Raw genomic sequence first — 23850 nt, forward strand, 5'->3', positions numbered from 1 at the left:
TAGTTAATGAGCTAAATAAAATCTTTGATAGATGTTCATTTTATATTTGTTTGAGAGTCAAGATTATAACCTTTTAAAAATAATTATCCTTTAACTAATTTTAAAAATCCTTACAGTTAGAAATTTTTCTTTCAAAATGTTTTCTTTCAAAAAATGTTTATTTTCATGGGATAATCCGATAATTATCTGTAAGTGATGCAACTGTAAAAAAGGAAGGTTTCTTAATATTCCAGTCTTTTGGAATATTAGTCTTTTCTTAATCACTGAACTTTCCTTAATTGTTGGTTGAATTAGTACTATACCACTGGTGCCCCAAAATGATTTAGTAGAACTCTGTGGCTTGGAACTACTGATCACATAGCAGCTAGCACCGAGCTGGCGGTGCTAGAGGTCTAAAATTCTTGGGTATTTTGCATGCATCCAAGAGGAAGATTAGGCCTGGAAGAGACTATGGTGGTCTGCTCGTTTAGGGACTAAACAGTCCTGGAAATGTTGAGAAACAACCAAGGGAAGATGTGCTAAAACGTCCCAGAATTTTTAAAGTGCTTTGGTAAATATAAATATATTAAGTCTGAATTCCTCAGCAACAAGAGGGAGGCTAATTGGAATGAAGATGGACCGTGACTCACAACAGTTCCTTTCTTTGCTGATACCCAAGGCTTCCAAGGAGCTTTGGTGATTTTTTGGCACCAAACATCCTCTAACTAGTAGGAGATAAGGGTTATAAACCTTCAAGAACCTTTCACAACAAAGATAAACTCTTGGGAAATTGTTTGACTTAATAAATAGATGATGAGTAAGTAAGTCTCTAGTCAAACATTTTCCCATGTTAGGCTGTAACAAATTTCTAAAATCAAAAACCAAAATACTCAATTATTCTGTGTCCTTTAAAAAGTTAGAAAAATGCAGTCCAACAGAACTTTCCACAATGACATAAATATTACATATGTGTACTTGTCCAATAAGGTAGCCATTTGCCACTTGTGGCTATTGGGTATTTGTAGTGTGTCCAATACAACTGAAAAACAAGTATTTTAATTTTATTTAATTTTAATTAATTTCAATAGCCATATATGGCTCGTGGTTACCATATTTGACCATGCAGAGTTAGAAGTAGGCCAAATAGATCTACTCTTCATAACATTGGTTCTTGACCAAATACAAGTGTTCAAAACAAAAACAGAAAAAACCATAGGTTCTTGACCTAATACAAGTGTTTAAAATGAAAACAGAAAAATTAGTAGCATGAACTCTATAAAACATGTCTCCTTACATAAGATGTTTTATTTATAAACATACTCCTTTTCTTCAAGAGATCTCAATTGATAAAGAGGCTCCATTTGGAATTCCGAAGGCTTTTGATTAAAGCAGGTGACTACGGGGAAAATAAAGGTGATGCCAACAAGCATCAGTGAGCTGGCAGACCCCAGCCCTCCTGGAAACGTGACTTGGGCTTTTCCCTAAAGTGGTAATGAATAATTCTGTTTGGCACCAGCAGAGAGCCTTTGTCCTTGCCAATGAATGACTTCCTTTGGAGTACTGTCAGGAGAGCTAAACAAGTGATACACAAGCCTCAAGGCAAGATTCTGGGAGTAGTTTCAGAGAGATGGGTTAAAAAGTCCTCATCAGTCAAGGTCATGTGTGGCTCAAGGCCATTTTGGAAGAAGCCAGGCATTAATGGTCTTAGCTTACCCATTAATGCTTTAAGAAATCCCTGCTGATTGCTCTTACCCTAGCTGTTTAAGAGGCTGCAGAATGTTTCTGCTGGAAACACCTTGACCAGACCCTCATTTTATAGGTGAGGAAACTGAGTCATCTGTACTGAACAACTTTTTGTACACAAAAGATGTTTAATGAGCTACTATAGATGCTAAAAATATATAAACTTTAAATGTGAACACAATACCTAGATTAATTCACTCACTCACTTATTCATTCATTCAATAACTACTTCTTTTTTTTAAAAGATTTTATTTATTTTATTTGAGAGAGAGAATGAGAGAGAGAGAGAGAGAGAGAGAGAGCACATGAGAGGGGGGAGGGTCAGAGGGAGATGCAGACTCCCCGCTGAGCAGGGAGCCCGATGCAGGACTCGATCCTGGGACTCCGGGATCATGACCTGAGCCGAAGGCAGTCGCTTAACCAACTGAGCCATCCAGGCGCCCAATAACTACTTATTCTTGACAACTAACTACATACCAGGTCCTGTACTAGGTGCTAGGGATGCAGAGGATAACAGGATGATGCAAGAGATATGCTTTTGTGCTATTTTCCTTCATGTATTAGGTATATATATTCTTTAAAGAGATCTCCGGCTTTTTATTCAGAGCTTTAAAAATATTGGAATTTCTAATTTCTCAATATTAAAATATTGCTTGTGTAATAAAGTTTTTAAAAGCTGGCTATGTCCCTGAAAATCTGAAAGTACTTGGATATAAGGTTGCTTCTCAATTACTTTGTTAATGGAGGGAGTATTAGCCTAACTTACCCTCCAATCATTTGCTAATGCTTGAGTATATCCTGAAGGGCTGGGAAAGGAGGTAAAATATCCAGAGAAATTATTAAAAAAAACTCTCACAGAAAGACTTTCAGAGCGTTCAAAGCCAGTTTTAACCTGTCCTGATAATGCACAGTCAGAACTGTAAATACAGTATGGTAATGTGATGACACCCTAACAAAGGACAGTAGTAGTTAGGGCTGTTGGCCATATGCACCAAAATAGCCCAGATACAAGGCATTTATTTTTGTATTAAATTATATTTGGGTTATATTTATAGTGTTTCTTGTCTTTCTTTTTTGAATGCTCCGTCCCTCTGCACTGTCTTAGCTTTAAGAGCGCTCACAGCTGTTGTTATTTTTCTCTTTTAGCTTTAACCTCTTGCTTTATTTTATAAGATTCTGTGTGAGGGTTTGAGGACATCCCTAAACTCTCCTGAGGTGAAATGTGTAGTTTCACTTTGCCTCAGTGTCTGTTGAGACCACAAAAAGCTATTTTCTTATCTTGGCTAATAACTCTAATATTCCCAAGACCCAAGTGTTCTTTTAGTAAAATGGTGTAGGCTCATGGGCTTCTTTTTCTTTTTCTCTTCTTCTTTTTTTTTTAAAAGATTTTATTTCTTTGAGACAGAGAGAGAGTGAGAGAGCATGAGCAGTGGAAGGGGTAGAGGGAGAAGCAGACTCGCCCCTGAGAGCAGAGCCCAGCATGGGGCTCCAAGCCAGGTCCCTGGGATCATGACCTGAGCCAAAGGCAGATGCTTAACCGGCCGACCCACCCAGGTGCCCCTAGACTCAGGTTTCTGACACCAAGATGATTATAGAATTATTATATATATTAACATTAGGCTGAATTTTGTGAAATTGCCATTTTTATAATTCAAAGTGGTCAAATATTGGCATGTTCATATGCTTCAACCATTTAGTGAGAATTTACTGTGCATCAGGCTGAAGATTAGAATTTTTGTATGCTGTTTTGCTACCTTTTATTTAATACAGTTATTTCAGTGTTTTGAAAAGGCATCATATCTCACATTTTTAAAATGCATACTAGTTTAGAAATCTGGAAAAATTTATTATGATTTTCTTAGAATTCTTTTCACTTTGTGCTAGAAATGCTAGAAACTGATGGAGAGAACTCTCTGACACAAAACACCAACCTAATTTCGGTGGCTCTTTCTTTAAAAGAAAAAAACAAAAAAATACTTGTGGCTTACTTACTGTACCCTGGGGAAATTAAGTTACCTACATTATTTTTTAGACAGTCTTTTGCAGGACTACTATGGTGAAAATGAAAGTGAGAAAGAATGTGTCAAAAAATAATTTTACTGCTTTGTTTTTTAATACTCCTATAAACAAAAAATACAAAATTACCTTGATATTGACTAATGTATTAATGTTACCTGAAAATATCCACCTGTTAAGTCTATTTATAAACCTGCCACACACATTGTAATAGGGGAATTTCTAAAAAAAAAATTTGGTTTCCTCTTCCTGTTCATCACTGTCAGTGTCTGAAAAGGCAACTTGTAATTTTTATTGCAGAGTGTGGGCAAACAGGTAAAACATTAAGTGGATATAAAAAGGCTCCATGAAAGTATTCTGGTTACATTTCTCTGTAATTTTCAGAACCACATTTACAATATAGTAACAGCGTTAGAAAGTGTGTAGAAAAATGAATTAAGGAAACAAGTCAGTATTAATGTCAGACAGGAAAAAAAAAAAGAGAGAAAGAAAAGGAAACTTGGGGAGATGGTGTACTTCTCCAAAAAGCAGTTTCAAGCAATCTAACTAATAATCAACCCCTCTCATTTTCAGAGATCTGGAGAGACCTGGATATAATTATTTTCTTCTGAACCTCTTCTAAGTTTAACAATCCTCACTGACAGGAAATTGTCCCTTATCAAGCTCCTTACACAGCAGCGGGAGGCTTTTCCGGTCGTTGGGTGGGTAAAATGGGAGGGATATTTTATGGATCTTATGTTGAGCACTAGCGCTCTCTACCCTGGCACCCCGTGAGAGTGTGTCGCTCTCCTTAGTTAACCACCGAAAGATCGCAGAAGCCTCATGGTAAAATGCAGGCAAGGATGTGGGCTTTTCACTTGGGGGGCCGCTTCTTACATGTCTTAAGCATTATTGAAAGTCAAAGCTAGGTGTGTCAGAGAAATTTCAGAGAATATTTTTAGGACTCCAAGATATGTGTCAGGGTCTTTCTTACAAATGACTTGTCTATAAGTAAATTAGAATAAAATGAAATAGTTCTCTCAAGTTGGCTTTTTTAAAAATACATACAGATAATTGGCCCTGCAGAGAATGACTGAATGATGGGCATCAGGTTGATACGAGCCTCACAGATTTTACACTGAAACACATCTATAGATCTGTCTTTTAAATATACAGTTATAGTTCCCAGTAAAAAAAGCAATGAGAGTCAAAGCTCAACTTGAGTTAAGCTCAAGAGAGGCTACCCAAATAGGATAGGATATGCTGTTATTATTTTCTCATTTCTGGTACTGCTTGAGAGTCTACATGTGAGAGTCTGGGAGCTGGAAGACTAGGGAATTGTTAATAAAATTCAAGAATATGCTAGGAATATCTAAATTTCAAAATGAAAAGAGAAATTCTTCCTATAAAATAGCTCCTCTTACCTCAGTTTTCTCTCCAGAGACCAATTAATTCAGGGACTTCTAGAGCTAAAATCATATAATGAACTAATCATTTATACATAATAACAAGTTATTGTTAATCCTCATAACAAGCTGAAAGGTAACCCTATTTTGCAGATTAAGAAACTGAAACTTAGTGAGTTTAAGAAATGTTACCATGTTCACACAGCTTACTAAGGAGTAAAAAGGGGATCTCAGCTTTTATCTGAGGGCTTCAAATCCCATGCGAATTTTTTTAAAGATTTTATTTATTTATTTGAGAGAGAGAGAGAGAGCAGTGGGAGGGGCAGAGGGGGAGGGAGAAGGACAAGCAGACTCTGCCCTGAGTCAGAGCTAAATGTGGGTCTTGATCTTGGGATCCTGAGATCATGGCCTGGGCAGAAATCAAAAGTCGATTGCTTATACAACTGAGCCACCCAGGCACCGCCCCCCCCCCCCCAAGCTATTTTTACTATGCCTTGCTGTCCTAGTTGGATGGGATTTAGAGATCACTTGATACGCTTCTCATACTGAATGCAGGAATTCCCTTCACCAGGCTGACTCTGCTCAAATTCCTTGTGTGTATGTCAGTTTTGTGTTTGTGTGTGTATGTGTATGTGGGACATCTCAGTATTTGACTGGCTCCCATGCTGGCAAGAGAGCTCATAATGTTTAGATGAAATCTCACTCCCTTTAACGTATTGACCTTACATTTGCCAAATAATACTACAACAGGCTTTAAATAAAATATATTAATTAGGATCTTAACTTGCTATGTAGTACATTACAATACTTCAACTTTTTTAATAAAAAAAAAAGCTAAATTGGTAAAACATTCACAGACAACAAAATTCAAAAGTTATGAAAAGGCCTATGGTGAAGACCTCTATCTCCTATCCCCCAGTTAGCCAATTTCTCTTGGTGGAGCCAACCAATGTTATCATCCAGAGATATCTTATGTATATACAGTATATATAGTTCCCCTTTTCTTTCTTCTAGAAATAATAACATAATATACATCCTATACACGCTATTTTGCAGCCTCATTTTTTTCATGTAGCAACATATCTTGAAAACTATTTGCTATCACACACAAAGAGCTTCCTCATTTTATTTTATTTATTTATATTTTTAGCAGCTTCACAGCATTTTACTGTATGGATACACCATAATTTACTCAATTAGTCTCCTACCAATGGGAATTTAGATTATTGCAATCTTTTGCTATTACAAATAATGAGGTAATGACTAATTTCAGAAATATATCATTTCACAGATGTGCAATTATCTCTGCAGGATAAGTTCCTCGAAGTTAAATTGCTAGGTCAAAAGGCACAAGTACTTACTTGTAATTTCGATAAATATTGCCTAACTGCCCTCCATTGAAGTCGCCTCATTAAAAACCCTAGGAATATACTTAGAAAGAAATAAGGAAGAAGTATACAAAAGAAAAATCAAAATGCTGTTAAAAAATAGACACAAAAAAAGACTAGAATGCTTCATCTTTTATGGAACACTCTTTCTAAAATAAGGACAGATGAACAAGTTAAACAACACCATAGTGTTATAGTGAGCAAGATCCAGGCCATGGGAAACTCCACAGTACAACTGATTCAGTTTCAACAAATAAAATGCAGGAATAAAGGGCAGTGAGAGCTGGGGAGGCAGGAAGCCAGTGGCTTCAAAGAGACTTGAGAGACATATCAATAGATTTCAATGCCTGGCCTTTATTTGATGCTGGTTGAAACAAACAAACTTTAAAAATCATATATGGTATAATGAGACAATGGGGAAATGACTAGGATAAATGGAAATGGACACTTTATTCTTAGATAGGAATATTCAAGATCATAAAGATATTACTCTATACACTTAGTGCAATTTCAATAAAAATAGCAACCTTTAAAAATTAGACAAGCCATTCTAAAGTTCACATAGAAAAAAATTAAGCAAGAAATAGCAAAAAAAAAAATTCTGGGGAAAAAATAACAGTGATGAGATACTAAAATGCATTTAAAAACTATAATATTTAGAAGAGGGTGGTGAGAAATATAATTTAGTATATAATAAAACTTGGCATGTCCAATCATTGGAGTAGGAGATCATCCAGTAAGTGCTAACTGGTGTTGGAAGAACAGAATATCTACATATTAAAAAATAAAGAAGATAAGTGCTTTGTACTTTAAATCGAAATAAATACCAGATGGGTCAAACTTTAAAAGTAAAAATCGAAGCTTTGGAATTCCAAGGAGAAATCCTGGGAACTTACAAATATATTTATATATAAGTATACACACATACACATATATTTTCCATACATAAAACATGTATATATACATACATATGTGTGTATATGTTACATCTACATATGTAATGTATATATGTATATGTACTGTTTAAATATTTAAAGAAGTATTACACACACACAGTGTTGAATTAGAAAAGGCCTAAGTGTGACAAAGACTGGGAGCCATTAAAGAAAAGATTAATATGACTATAGGCAAAAATTAAAAATCTTTACAGCAAGAACATGAGTAAAGTCAAAGGCAAGTGGCAAACTAAAAAATCTTAAATTACAGATAAAATGATAATTTTCCTACTTTATACAAGACCACTATAAGTCAATAAAACTAACAAAAGTCCTGTGGAAATTAAGCAAAGGACATGAATAGATCTTTCACCAAAAAGCTCTTAAACACATAAAAATGTGGTCAAACTTTTTGATAATTATCACTTAAAAGTAAAACTACACTGAGGTACCATTAGTTACATACCACATTGATAAAAGTAATATTAAGGCCTTAACTCTTAATATTTAAGAATGACCCTAAGGCCATCTGACTTGGAGAAAAAATGGATGGGGCAAACAAACAGTAACCTCTTAGAAATCCTAGAACACTCCAGTAATCTCTAGGATTAGTGTTATGGTTCTATCTCACACGAAGCTCACAACATCAGATGATCTCTCTAATCCAGAATGCAACGGAAAACTAGAACAAACAAAATCTTTAAGTTTTCAAAAATAGTCAAAAATAAAAATCCATAAAAAGACACATTTTTTTTGAAGCTTATATACTTGACTCAGAAGGGTATACTTTGGTCCCTACTCTTGAAAGCTTACTTTTATTCTATATACAATCCTAACATAAATGTTTGTTTTGGTTTGGTTCCCCATCTTTAGCAATTAAAATAAAAAAAAAATAGAGGGCATCTGGGTAGCTCAGTCGGTTAAGCATCTGCCTTCGGCTCAGGTCATAATCCCAGGGTCCTGGGATCTAGTCCTGCATTGGGCTCCCTGCTCCTCGGGGGGGGGGGGGGCCTGCTTCTCCCTCTGCCTCTCTCTCTGTGTCTCTCATGAACAAATAAATAAAATTAAAAAAAAAGAAAAAATAGAGAGAAAGGCTGCTGGAGACAGGCACAATGACTTTAGGAAGAAGCCGCAAAAAAATATTGTTCTACAGTCAAAGAAAAACTATGCAGATCTGACATAAAGACTGAAAGCCAAGGACGATTTACTACAGGCACATTACCTATGAGAATCATGGTATTACTGCAGCACCCAGTGTAAGATATTCATGAGGATGCCTTTCAGCCATCTCAAAAATAATTCTTACCCTGTTCAGTACATCCCTCCATATGGGATGTCTGATACATGTCTGATAAACTACCATAAGCCATCAGAAATAAAATGTTGGGATATTTACCAAGATACATTTCATTTGTCTGGAAAACTCAATTGTGCAGTAAAACAAATTTCTCCTGGGACACAACTAACCGGTGATATGACTGTAGTTTAAAAGACAAACAATAAATTGTTATTGGTGTGCTTTTGTTTTTTAACCCACAGGTCAGATTTTCCAGGCTTCAATAATTCTGAATTGAATAAAACCTAACTTACCTTGTGATTACTTACTAAGGAATAGTTCTGTGGGTTTATGACCTTATCACAGAACATGTCATATTTCAAAATTACTTGCCTTAACGTAATGATGTTAATGAAATGAAATTATATTCATATTTGAATCTGCATGGCTTAATAATGGCAGTAGTTAGCATTGTCTGTTGATGGCTCTCTGCAGTGTTTATGGTAGGAAGGCTCCCTTTTCAATTTTCTTTTTTGGGTTGTGCTTCTCTTTGATGTTCCTCACTTTTTAGTAATGAACATGGATGGCATTTTAAAACTCCTCAAGTATTTTTTTGCAATGAAGCTACTCTACTAGGCAACAAAAGATGTCCTCAGAGGGGCGAGTTACTGAGAATCTCGTAGGATTAGATAGCCTGTGTGTAGCCTCTAAGGATCATTAATATCATTAATGTGAGGCAAAAGTCCCAGACTAAATGGCTTCTGGGGAAGCATAATTTATTCAGAATGACATGACTCTAAAATGTTTTTATAACCTAATATTAAAAAGGGAGCTAATAAAACTATTTCTCTAAATCAGCACTTCCCAGTGTGTGGTCTGGGGACTTCCCCATCAGAATTTCCCAGGAGAGGAGGAAGATGCAGGGTAGGGGCCACATCACCAACCTCTTGGATCAGAAATTCTAGACATGGGCCCCAGTGTGTTTAAAAGGTATTTCAGGGGGTTGACATACCCAAGTGTGAAAACCAAGTTGGTAAGATACCAACGAGGATATGCGGCGAGCTAATTAAAATGAGGCACTTCACAAGCCAGCTCCTTTACTCCTTTACAATGTGTGTTGGGCTCCTATGTTTATTTAGCGCATTGCTTGGTCTGTCTGCCCTCAATATTTGCTGAATGAATGACTTATGTATAATATCTTTACTCACAGAAGAGCAAACTGAAACTTGGAGAGGGTAGGTAGCCTAAGACACTCTGTTTATAGTGAGTAGAGACTCGGGGCTGGTATCAAAGCCTAGGCGGCTTTCCCTCAACAGCCCTACCTTGTCGTGGGTCATTGGATTTGTTTGTAAAGGAGACCTATGCCAACTTAGTCTGTTAACACTCAAATCCTCAAAAATCCCTGTAGTGGAGTTTATTTAGAAAATATAATAAGTTATATAATATTTTAGAATGTGATAAATATCCTGGGGTGGAGGGGTGGGGACAACTCAGCAAAACAGGATAAGGGAGTGAGAGGGTGATGAGGCCTATTGCAGATTTTTTTTTTTTTTTTTTTTTTTTAGTTTCAGAGGTAGAATTTGGTGATTCATCAGTTGCATATAATACCCAGTGCTCATTACATTAAGTTCCTCCTTAATGCCCATCACAGAATTAATTATCCCTCCCCCCATCTCCCCTCCAGCAACCCTCAGTTTGTTTCCTAGAGTTCAGCATCTCTTATGGTTTGCCTCCCTATTTTCATCTTATTTTATTTCATAATAAAAAAGATGAGGAAGGCTTCACTGCATAGGTGAAGGGCCCCTTCAAGGTCCTGATAACTAGAACCAGAGGCCAGGGTTTAGCAAGAGCATATGCCTGAGGAAGGAGTGTGTCTGTTTGGTCCCAAGATCAGCAAGAAGCCAACCCAGGTGGAATGGAGAGGGCAAGGAGGAGAGTGGGTGGCTATGGAGGAATGGGAAGAGAGGATCTAGGACCTGAGCAAAGACAGCCCCTTTGAAGAACAGAGAAATCTACCAGTAACTGGATGGACACTAGTCAGAAGAGGGTCTACTTTGTTTGCTTGTTTGTTTGAGGTACTAAAGAAAACAGGATGCTCGTCTCCTAGTAGCAATGCTCCAAGAGAGGGGGGATTGATGATTCAGGAGAGGGCACTGTGGAAGGGGAGAGAGGATGAGCACCTGTGTCGAGGTAGGGGGTGGCCTTGCATAGAAGCACAGATAATTCATCTACAGACACAAGGCAAAAGGCAAAGTATGTGGGTACCAGTCCTTTTGGGTGGGGAGCTGTGGTAGCAGGAGACTGTGGAAGATTTTTAATGGGTTCCCTTTTCTCCATGAAATAGGATGCAGGGTCATTAGCTGAGAACAAGCCAGGGAGCAGGTGCTAGAGAACCTGCCTTCAGAGCATTTTTCACTGCGCTTACTTGTATATAAGCACTGAACTTGGTATTTCTGCTTAAACATATGGAAATATCTTATGCACATACTCTTGCCAAAGCAGCGTTACTCATCTTTGGTTAGAATTAGCTTGGAAAGTAAACTGTGCAAGTAATGAATTTTGAAAAATAAATTAATACAGATTGAAAACTTTCTTGTCTGCTCCCACTTGTACTGTTAAATTTATTCTCTCAAAGTTATTTCATGTTCTGAATGTCATTGAGGAATTTAGTAGATCACTGAGCTGCACCCCAGAAGTGGGCTTCCAACCATAATTTAATTGGAAGGGTTGTAACTAAGTTTCACCATATGGGACTGCCAGATGTAATCAATGCAATATAAGTTTGAAGAAGACATTATTGAGTGTGTCTAAGCACATTTTAAAAGCAATGAAAGCTATCATTTATGCAACAGAAATCACTCTAATGTCTTATGAAATTAGGACATCAGTAGAATATGTGTTAGAGGGTTAATGTAGATCAAGTAATTTTGGTTGAAAGATAACACACTATTTAAAGACAAACATTAGTCAGATAATACAGGTATTACTCACCCCTCCTCCACCCTAACACATCAATCAAATTTGTAAGGCTAACATGGCTTAAAGTTTTTATACTAATACAGTTAATGATACACTTGGAAGCTGAGACAGTTGGGACTTTAAGTTTATTAAACAGAGTATCTGGGCAAATTCCTCAGTCATTAAGTAGAGGCCCACAAAATTTTTAATCTGGGCCAATGAATAGTTTAACATGCTGAAATTGCCACCCCTGTACTTCTACTTTGTTCTTTGGACTCTTCAAGACTTAAATGTGTTGCAACTCAGTGGCTAATCTTGCAATGAATAAGCTTATAACAAAACTGTGATCCCAAAAGTCTATTACTCACATACCTGAAGGCAGGCTCAGAACAACAACAACAAAAATCATACCTAAGTAAACCATATAAGCAGTACTGTTTTCCCTCCGCTCTGGGTTAGGCTGAAGAGGGCTCTTGTACAAGCAAAGAGTTCATTGGCACTAATTGTGTATCAGGAACTGTACTACTATTAAATCTTGCTGAAATACAGATGCAAATATCCTGTATGCTATCAAAACAATGGCACTCCAAAGCCAAAGATTCAAGACTATCCACCATTCAGAGATTAATCCTCTGGTCTTATTCTCCCTGACCTTGGCCACTGTTATTTGCAGAATTGTGGTAAATACAACATAAATGTTAACACCTTAAATCATCATGATGTTGAACTCATCCCCTGCAGAGGCTAATGAGAACATATGTGTGAAACCAATGAAGGAAAGGCAAATTCAGGTCCTTTGAACTGTATAATCTTTGGTCAGATTAGATAAATACAGGAGAGATGTTCCACTTAAATAATCCATACAGTTTAAGCAGATTAAGGATTTTAAAGCAGTTAAGACCACACATGTGCACGCACATGTGCACTCCCCCTCCCCCCCAACACACACAATTTAGAACAAGGCTACCAGAACTGAAGACTCTCCTGCTGCCAGCCTATGCATTTTCAACCCAGGAATAGTGTGGGAGGATTGGAAGCCTGACTTATTCTCTGGTCAGTTGCCTTCCTCTGCCCTGGTGTCAGGACAGCTTATGATGAGTTCCAAAGCCAGGTAGGTGCATCTTCTCTTGACTTCAGTTGTCTAGCTGATGGCTGGTTCTTCTCCTACCAGAACCATTATAACTTTAGTAGGATCTGATTGATGGCACCACACAGAGGAATTGATGAGGATAACCAGCTGGACTACAGGGATATTCAGGCAGCAAGATAAATTTAGGCTTGCCAGTGAAGTAGGATGTAAGTAGATTCTAAAACAATCCCCAGAGCAAAGTCAATATGAAGAAACTGAAGTATACTTTTCAATAGTCTGTAAGTGGCCTTTCACTGGTGCATGGGCACTAAAAGTTTACAGAGAAGTAATAAATGGGACCTCGAGGATGCTGGGGTTCAAGGCCAATTCTGTTGTACTTGCTGCCATCTTTAGAGGCTGAGTTACTACAGTTCCTGCTTAGAATGATATTTCTAGCCCTTTCCCCCTGGTTAACTTCTATTGCTTCTTCATAACCACCTCATTGAAGTCGGTCCCCCAAAAGTCATTTCCACTTTTGTATGCATAGTGCTCAGTACAGGGTTTTGACTAGAAGATTCTAAACAAATGTTTGTCGAATGAGAGTAAGAGAGAAATAGCTATATTTATGGAATATGAATGAAAAGAAACTGGATTAAGAGTAGGAAGACTTGAACTTGAGTTATAACTCTACCACTCACTAAGCAGCAAATCTTTTCCTCTTGCTGTTTCCAAGTCTATTAAGTGGGAATAATAATGCCTTCTCCATCTTCTTTGTGAAGCGGTTATGAGAACAAAGGGGCTAGAGCGAGAAAAACGAGATCTAACAGAAACCTGGCTCCATAATGGGCAGCCTTAGGCAAATCACTGAAATGGCTGGCATGTATTTCCTATGTCAAGTGTAGATCAAAAAACTTCTCTATTCCTTAGGCTTCTTTTATAAAGGGCCATTCAAATGTCAGAAAGGGTTATGGCCTTTTTATTTATTTTAAAAAATATTTTTAAATTTTAATTTGAAATAATTTTAGACTTATAAAGACATTGAAAAAAAGTAGAGTTCCCATATACCCTTTACCTAGTTTACCTAGTTTCCCCAAATGTTAACATCTTACTTACAACTGATGCACAATCATCAAAACCAGGAGATTAACTTTGATATGTTACTATTAACTGATGTATAGTCCTTATTCAAATTTTTTTCCAATTATTCCATTTCCTTTTTCTGGTCCTGAATTCTATCCAGGGTCTCACACTGCATTTAGCTGTCATGTCTGCTTAGTCTCCTCCTCTATTTGTTTGTTTGTTTGTTTATTTATTTATTTATTTATTTATTTATTTTTGAGAGAGAGAGAGAGAGCATGTGCATGCACATGAGTGGGGGGCGGTGAGGACAGGGGGAGAGGGAAAGAGAGAATCCCATGTAGGATCCACTTCCAGTGCAGAGCCTGATGAGGGCTCAATCTCACGACCCTGAGATCATGAACTGAGCCAAAATCAAGAGCTGGACACTTAACCAACTGAGCCACCCAGGCACGCCAGTCTCCTCCAATTTTTTTTAAAAAGTATCTTGTGGGTAGATATACTAAGACTGCAAATATCCTATTTCTCAACATGTTTTTGGCCACTAATTTTCACATCCACTGATTATTCTTATCTGCAACAGTTAACAGGGTTTTTGTCAAATGGTGATTTTTCTACTTCCATTATTCTTTGTACATTCATTAATTGGAATTCTACTGTAAGAAAGAGCTATCCCTTTTCTCTCATTTACTTATATATGCAAATTATTTATTTGTAGCAGTATGGATTCATAGGTATTTATTTTATTCCATGGGTTATATAGTCCATCACTATCATTTATTTTACTTCTCAGGTTGTCCTAGATTTGCTATGGCCTTTTTAGATGGCTCAACTCACACGAATCAATGCCTTGCTAAAAATCAATCTACCCCAAGACATGCTTGTTTGGAGATGTGGCAGATGATAAAAAATTAAAATGTATAGCTGAAAAAAAATGTCTGGGGTATCAAGGACACAGGGATCCAGATACCACCAGCTCCAAAAATGAAGACAAAAGACCTATAGGGATACAGAGGTTCAGGGTACCGAATTTCCTAGACGTTTGTACTCTAGCTGGTGATTTACCCATCTGGCCATTGGCAAGAAGGGTGTGTATGGACATTTATATCCCTGGTTCATCTGAATATACGGAGGCTGGCAAGAAGTATTTAAAGATCAATAACTATGTCTTATGGTGTGTATGTACGTATGTGTGGGTGAGAGAGAGAGAGAGACAGAGAGAGACAGAAAGAGAGAGAGATTATTACCAGTTTAGGCTACTTTAATGCAAACTTTCTGAAAATAGATAAAGCCAGTCTTGAGTATGATTTGTGTAAATTAAATCCCTGTGCAACAGAGAGGTGATCGTGTTTGTTCATAAAGTTACTTATTAATTCATCACACACTTATACTTTGAATGTTTAATATGTCCCTGGCACTGTGCAAACACCATAAACAATTACATACTGTCTTTAGTGACCTTGAAGTTCAGTGGAACTGAAGTCCTTTCAAAAAGCTGAGATGTTCCAGGTGGTCCCAGGAAAAGCTCTTGGCTTTATTGGTAAAAAAGGAGGGTTAGTCTTGATCTTTAAGATTCTTTTCAGCAGTAAAGTCATTTGATACTGTGATTCACTAATTTGATTATTTAAAAATTGCTGTTTAATGTGCCTTTCTCTCAAAATATCCTAATCAGTAATAGATGCACTTTTCTCTTTAATAAATCCTTTGTAGCTTTTTAAATACTTAATCTTACAGAGCTGATCCCCTATGGGTGGAAAATCTCATTTACATACAGCCCTGGACTCTGTTTTTCACACAGAGGCTCAGACTTGTGACATGAGAAAAGTCAGTGGAGACTCAGAATACACATTTTTAAAGTCAGAGGCAGAGAGTTGGTTGCATATTGCAGTTACTTAGTTTTCTTCTTTTGATTAATGGAAATCAAATAGCTAATCTAAATAATTATAGTGGTGGACTAGAAATTGCTTTCATGGCTATAGCTGCCATATTAATTACAAGGGGCATTTGCTTATCTACCTCTTCCAAAATCAGAAAGATGACTTATCCTATGACTGATGGCCAGATATACTCACTTGGAAGTTTAATTTTTTAAAAAATTAGAAAAACAGTATCACCTACTCATTTTAATAGCAAGTAATAGCTAGTACGATAATCTCAGAGGTTACAGAGAAAAATAACAGATGAAAACCAAGATATTTTTAAAAAGACAATTTATGTCACATCAAATTCACATTTTATATTTGCTACAACTCCAAGTATGAACAGTGATATTGGTCTGCATTATACAAGGTTCCATTCCTAACCACAGGCTTCTTACAGTTCCCTGTCTCCCTAACATCTTAACGTAAAATAACAATGAGCTCATGTGAAGGAGTCTAATGCTGTCATTTAATTTCTTTAAAACAAGAACTTATTTTCACATGTAAATTGATTTTAAAATATTGAATCTATCAGCATGATTGGTTACTTGCCAACTCCAAATCAGAGGTGAAGGTGTGTTGCAGATAAAAAAAAAATCTTAACTTACTCTAAAACGAGGTCAGTTTAGAGAGATTACAATACCATGTGCTTTCTTTTAGTTTCTTAATTAGGAAGTGCTTCCAAACTACTGTCCTGAAAAACATTATAGATTAAAATTTATCATTTTTCTCTTTACAGATACACTTATGAAACAGAGATGGGGGTTATATGTGTAATGCTTATTGTGAGAGGTATGACCTAGTAACCTGTTAGACTTGAAAGATTAAAGCACAAGTGGAGGAGTAGATTTGCTGAATGAATATATCTTGAAAATATTAGTTCCGACAACAGAATGGCTCATTGTGCTGCCTGAGGCTGCAGGAAAGTTATCAAAGATGTTTGTGAACAGCAGGAAAGGAAGAAAAGAAGTAACTCAGGAAGGCCAATGAGGTTAGGTGGTCAGTCACAGGGAAAGAGAAAGTGCTAGAGGGAATCCAGGAGGCACCCAACTACTGGAACCTGGGGGTGGAGGCTGGGGACAGGACAAGGTCAGTTTAACCTTGAAACCCATGGGTGGGCAGTGTGCAGACCAGCAAGGAAAGACTGAGAAATCCTAAAGTGGAAGGAAATGAAAGGATTTAGTTGTTCAAATCTGGGAGCACTGCAGAGCGGCAGCAAGAAAATGACAAATGCTACAACTTGTTACCACTCCAGGGAATCGTAAGGGTGTGTTCAATTAACTTCTCTTGATATAGCTCTACCAGAAGTAGTTTTACTTCTAATGGATTCATCTGATTAGTGACATTCCCAGGGTGTCCCAAAGATGTGTAAATTCAGATTTTGCACTGTGGATTTTCTTAAAGCCAGGCCATAAACCTTAATGTTATTCTATGTTGACATTTAAAATATTCAAATTTGAACAGCCTCCATAGACTATAGAAAGAACAGCTTTATGCTAGAAACAGCAACTTATGAAAATATATGCTCCACAGAAGTAGGGCACTTTGAATTGCCTAAATATTTCAATTGCATAAATAATCCAAATGCTTGTAAACATTTTACAATTATAGACCAGTAGAGGGCTTTAAGAGGCACTTTCATCTATCCTGATTGTCTTAGTTGCATCTCTGTAGCCAGGGGTCTGGCTGGGATGTGTGGCTCTATTGGTTGATGAATTCCCACTGCTCCAATTTCTGGGATTTGTGGACATCCTGGGGTGATTCTAACCCTCATCCCTCTCTCTTGCCTGGATTTCATGCCTAATTAACTGACATAAAAATGATTGCAGAGCTCACAAATGCTTAAACTGAGATAAAACAAAGGTAAATGTGGCATACCTGAGTCTCTTCCGATCGGTCATTGGAAGTATAAATAGGTCCCTTGAAAAAGGAGCTTGAAGTAAGGTTCATACATGATTTCAGAAAGGAAGAAATCTACTCTCTTCCCTCCTTTTCCCCCTTTCTAAGAAAAAATTATGGACTAGCAACTGTCTTTAGAATTTAATCCAAGGTAATAGATCCAGAGGAACACTCTACCAAGCACACATTCTGGTATTTCTCACCAAGAGAAAGACAGTAGCACTGCCATAGAATCATCGCAGTTCCATTTACACACACACACACACACACACACACACATTTTGACTAACAACATTAACAGCTTTCTGACATACAGCCGTCATTTATCAGATATTTCAGTGACACTGGTTCTGCCTAGTTCTGCCTAGAACCGGGTGTTTCTTAACCTTTGCTTTAGCACACCCGAGGAAGAGAATATGTTCAAGAATAGCCACTCTGCAGTAGGCAGTGGAGGTGAGGCGAGTGAAGTTTAGGTAGTTTGAAAAGAGCCTCAAAGGTTAATGCACCCATCTCACTGCCCCTCGTTCTCAATCTTTGTGGGAGCCCAGAGCTTTAGAGAATCAGTGGTGTAAAAAAAAAATCAGAATTATATTTTGAAGATGTTAGGATTTCTGGCTTTTATGGAGTACCTGCTATGTACTAGGCACTTAACTATGTTTGTTTTTTAATTGTACCCCTTGTCATGAGACAAGAACTTTGCAAAGGAGGAAACAGAAGTTCATTCATTCAACAAATATTTATTAAGCATCTACTATTTACCAAGCACTTTTCTAGGTGTTGGGGATACAGTAGTGAACAAAAGAGACAAAGTATCTGCTTTCAAAGCTTATAATTTAGGGCCTCAAATAGTTGTGTTAACTCACATGAAGTAAAGATGAGATTTGGGAGCAGCCCATATTCCATGTACTATGTACCATACTTTTAGAGGACTGTCATATCACAACCTCTTCTGAACAATCTAGTCTTCTTCAAGTACAAACATCCAAGATAGACTGTTTTTCACTTTAAGCAGGTACCATCTACTATGCTCTGGGCCCTCACAGTGGTGAGCACAGTAGACAAGGGCCCTGCCTCATGGAGTTTACGCCAACCAAATAAATATCCATGCAAATATCTCATTGCAAATTGTGTTAAGTGCAATGAATAAAACATACTGTGCTATATGAAAGATTCATGGGGGCCTACTTCCTATTGGAGAGGGGATCAGGCAAGGCCTCTCTGAGTGAGGATCACGTAGACTGAGGGCTAAAGGATAAATAAGAGTTAAAGAGGGAAGCAGTATTCCAAACAGAGGGAATAACATGAAGGCTCAAGGGCAGGAAAGAGCTTTGTGACTGCGAGGAACTGAAAGAAATCAGTAAACAAAAGGGAAAGAGCTGTCCAGCTTAAGTAGGTAGGGACCAAATCATATAGGGCCTTGTAGGTAGCAAGGAGGCTGCATTTTCCTAAAATGTAGAACAATTTAAGAAGCTGATATTTACAAAATGGATTATAGGGAGTCCAGAGTATAAGCCTAACGACAAATTGAGTGGTTATTACAACAATCTACGTGAAAGGAGATCACAGCTGTACTGATGTAGGTAGAAAAGGAGCAGACACATTCTGGACATTCTTACTAAGAGAGAGACTGGACCGACCATAGGTAACAGAAAGGAAAGATGACTTCCAGGGTTCTCCTAGACCACTTGGTTGGGTGAGGGTGTCCTTCTCTAGATGGAGGAGGTTGAACTAAAAACAGAGAGGGTTGAGAGAAGGTCATCAGGAATTGTGCTCTGGTTAGATAAATCTGAGATGCCTACATGACATCCACTTTGGGAGTTAAGGAAGCTGTTAGATAAACAAGGTTAGTGTTCAGAGCACAGGTCTGGGACAGAGATATATTTGGGAGTTGTCAGCACATTTCAGACTATCAGGATGGATGAGATTTCCTGCAAGGTGTGCGGGAGATGGCCTATGGTGAAGCTCTAGGAAATTCCATTATGTGTAAGACTTGGGAGGATAAAGAGAGAAAATTATCATCCATGTGAGAACAGGGCCTGGCAAAAGGGACACAACATGTTTATTACTCACCTGGAAACAGTTTCCCTTGAAAAACACATTCCCAGTTTGGAACAATACTATGTAGGTTTAGAATACCTGATGTATTAGGTTGAACCATGTGAATTGCCTTTTTTTTTTTGGTAGGTCAAAACCAGTCAAATCTTGGCAACTTCATGAAGTTCGACCTAATGCAAACACAATTTGGAAAAAACCCATTTAAATCATGGGATAGTATACAGTTCTAAAATGTTGCCCTTTCACATATGAAAAGTAATCTTTTGCTTACATTAGAGGCTCCTCTATTACCTGAGATATTGCAAGAGACATTAAAACAAATCATACACACTAATGCTATATACCACTTACCCATTAGTTCTACCCTGACAATCAGGCTGACAGCCTGAAAATGCCATTGACAACCTATCACCATATTCTGACTGTTGAGAACCCCAGGAATCCTATTCCCTGGTAAGCACATTCAGCAGGGTAAGCACTTGCGATTTCACACATCTCCAATTTTCCGTCTGGCTTAAGAAAAATCTCTTCACCAAGTTGTCAAGACATGTGCCTTTCTGACAACCACACTTTTTTAGTTTTGCAGTTTTTCCCCCCTCTCATTTATATCATTGAGAGGGTTTACACTGAATCATTGTTAATCTGTCTACACATACAAATTAAATAGTAAACTGTTTAATTAACAGTTTATTGGAAGTAAACAGGCTCTGAATAGGTCTTAAGGGCCTAACAAATAAATGTAACTTTCACAGCAACAAATTTGGCTGGGTTGTGAAGCTTACTTCCTGGGTTCTAAGACTTGGTGTTTTGGTAGGAATTCTGGATCCATTTGATAAATGAAATCTTAAAGGTTTTCATTTACAACTTATTTTGATGGGGAAAAAGAAAACATTTCTTAAAATATCAGCTGGTGTACTATTAAACAAACACAAAAAGAGAAACTTGTGGTGTTGTCAGCCTTACAACCAAATGCTTGTCTTGTATAAAGATAGCAATTACTCTGGTTTGTTATATATGGTTACTGATTCTCAGGGATGGATTGATTACTCATGCTAGTTAGCTAACTGAACGTTATGTTCCTATAAGGGTAAAATACAGAAGTAATATTTTGTGGCACTCAGAAAGCAGGTATCAAACCAAAAACTAAAATTTTCTAAATAGGGTGACATAAAAGGAAGGTGATATGAACATAAACTAGAGCAACAACAAAAATTTTAAGACTGAAAAAAGAGGAAATGAGACAGAATTTTAATTAAAGTTGACTTCTTTGCTCTGAAGGCAAAGGGATATTTTTACATAGTCATGTATCAATGTCTCAATAAGCCATTACTTTTTATAATATGAACCAAACTGAATGCAGATGAATAAATACAATCCCCTTAAGACAAACAGATTTAAATGCTTCAGTAGATTCATAATTGTTGCTATCTCTTTAGGTTTCTAAACTTACATTTTAACGTGATAAAAATATTAAAATTCTTCCATCTTAACCATTTTTAAGTGTATGCAATTCTTATTTTTTGAACAATTATTCTCTTATTGCTCAGCCTCATGACTTTCTTAGTCATTCTTCCTTAGCCATTCCCCTTATCTTATTCCAGGGGTCACAAACTGAAATGCGTACAGAAGCCAGAGACGTAAGGTAAATGACCCTAAGTAGCCCCATATAAGACAAAAGGGAATGGTGGTGATTGTGGAAAACTGGTATTGAAATACAGTAGGCGGACACAGACACACACAAACACACACACAACTTACCTGTGGGCTGACTTCTGACTTGTTTTGTAATCTCTGCACAGTAGCTAACACAGGGACAAAAACTGTTGTGTATCCCAAATTTTCCCTGAATCTCCATCGTCATTACTGCCATTTCTGGGTCAGCATCTCGCCTCTGCTTCTTCCCAAATCCATTTCTGTCCTCTCTTTATTCTTTACATTGTATGTTTATTTACTTGTTTCCCTTGAATCCAGATCTGATACCAAGGCCATATTTTCTTTTCCATATTTTAATTCTACACAATCAGGACAAATAGGCTCATGGCTATTAAATGTTCAGTATGGATTACATCTTTACCAATATAAAATACCTTTTTTCTCCACCAAATTAAAGCCCTTGCCTTGAACTCTGTCTTGTTTTAAAAATATGGCCACCTTATATTTTTAAATTAATTTTTGTCTATTAGTGCTTTACCACCTTTTGAATTTAAACTGGTATCATTTTGCCTAGCTTTGTTTCTTTTAAAAAGTTTTTTTTTTTTTTAAAGATTTTATTTATTTGTCAGAGAGAGAGCACAAACAGGGGGAGTGGCAGGCAGATGGAGAAGCAGGTTCCCCGCTGAGCAAGGAGCCTGGGATCATGACCTGAGCCGAAGGTAGCCTCTTAACCGACTGAGCCACGCAGGTGTCGCTAAAAACTAATAGTTTGATTTTGTTTTTCATCCAGCGTGGTAATTTCTACCTTTCAATAAAAGACTAAATCTATTGGTAATTATGATATATGTGTTTAGCATTTTGTCATGCTTTTTCTTTTTGCATTGATCACATTTCTTTCCAATGTCCTGAAATATATATTTTCTATGAATGTGAAGAAAAAAATGTCTCCTGAATCCATGATTTACACAGTAAGGCATTTAATTCGCTTTCTTATATAGCCTCCTGTTTTTGAAGTGATCTTAGGTATTTGATCCAGAATATTAACTTTTCCTACCATAGGAATCTTATTTTATAAGATTTAATTTTAACATCTTGTTTTAAAACAATAGCAGCAACTATATAAATGTCATTTGTTTCATTATTTCATAGTTCCAATCTTGAATTCTTGATTCTCATTATTTGGCAAGTAAGTATGCATTTTTTGTTGTTGGTGGCGGTATGTGTGTCTGCCTTTGTATAACTGAGGCATATTGTTCTTTTGTTCTTATGAACACTGAATCATAGCCCAGCTGGATAAGCAGTTTTGAATTATAAACTTCCTCCATTGCAATTCTGTACACATTGGTCTATTACCTTCCATTACTAAATGCTGCAGAAGGAAAGTCTGATGACAAGCTGATTTCCACTCCCTTTATTTTTATTTGCAGTTCTTTAAGGTTCACCCTCCCCTTCATTTTAAAATAAAAACTAACAAATGAAAAAACAACTTTAACAAAGTGTGGCTAGATCTTTGTCTCTGTTCATTAATTTTGCCTGGTGTTCTGAGATTAAATTGTATAAAATGAGACTATTTCTCTCTATTTTGTCTGCTAGTCTGGGTTCCTTATAATTCAATCTTTCATAACTCTTCCCTATATATTTTTTTCCAATTTTATAATATATAGTTGGCCTGTGAACAGTGTGGGAGTTAGGGGCTCTGACCTCTGTACAGTAGAAAAATCTGTGTATGACTCCCCCAAAACTTAACTACTAATAGTCTACTGTTGGTCAAAAGCCTTACTGACAACTTAAAACAGCTGATTAATATATACTTTATATATTTAAACCCTGCATTCTTTCAATAAAGCTAGAGAAAACATTAAGAAAATCATAAGGCAAATACATTTATAGTACTGTATTTATCAAAAAAATTGACATATAAGTGGACCTGTGCAGTTCAAACCTGTGCTGTTCAAAGGTCAACTGTATTCACATTTTTACATGCACATTTTTAAGGTATACAGTTTAGTGGGTTTTAATGTATTCATTAAGCTGTACCATCACCACTATTTAATTTTAGAACATTTCATCATCCCAGAAAGAAACGCTATAATCATAAAATAAAATTAAAAAAAAAAGAAGTGACTCTATATTTCCCATGTCCCTTGGCACTATCTGTATGGATTTGCCTATTCTGAATACTTTATATAAAACATAGCCTGTTGTGTCTTGCTTTTTTTGTTTAGACTATTGTATTCAAGAGACATTCATGCAGTAGCATCTATCAGTTCTTCATTACTTTTTATGGTCAAATAATATTCCATTGATGGCTATACAAATTCATTGAGGGGCAGTGGACTGTTTCTCTTTTATTTTTTCAAAGGGGAAGAGGGAGAGGGAGAGAGAATCTTTAAGCAGGATCCATGCCCAGCAGGGAGCCTGACATGGGGCTCGATCTCACAACCATGAGATCATGACCTAAGCAGAAATCGAGTTGGATGCTTTGCTGAGGTGCTTTA

General features: G+C 37.0%; 1 protein-coding gene across 2 annotated transcripts in view; it reads right to left on the reverse strand.

The window, feature by feature from the left end:
• SERPINI1 (serpin family I member 1) overlaps nt 1–23850 on the reverse strand; it is a 69161-nt gene that overhangs the window by 34830 nt on the left and 10481 nt on the right. Inside the window, exon 2 of one of the 2 annotated variants that reach the window (XM_025879399.2) lies at nt 19715–19869. The exons of the other annotated variant lie outside the window; for it this stretch is intronic. Coding sequence (XP_025735184.2) covers nt 19715–19802 — 88 coding nt within the window. The 5' untranslated portion in view covers nt 19803–19869. The remainder of the gene's footprint in view (nt 1–19714; nt 19870–23850) is intronic. 2 annotated transcript variants of the gene reach the window in all.

This window comes from Callorhinus ursinus, unplaced genomic scaffold (genome assembly GCF_003265705.2).
Source record: "Callorhinus ursinus isolate GAN/ISIS: 27379988/994484 unplaced genomic scaffold, GSC_fseal_2.0 scaffold1, whole genome shotgun sequence".
NCBI classification, from domain to species: Eukaryota; Metazoa; Chordata; class Mammalia; order Carnivora; family Otariidae; genus Callorhinus; species Callorhinus ursinus.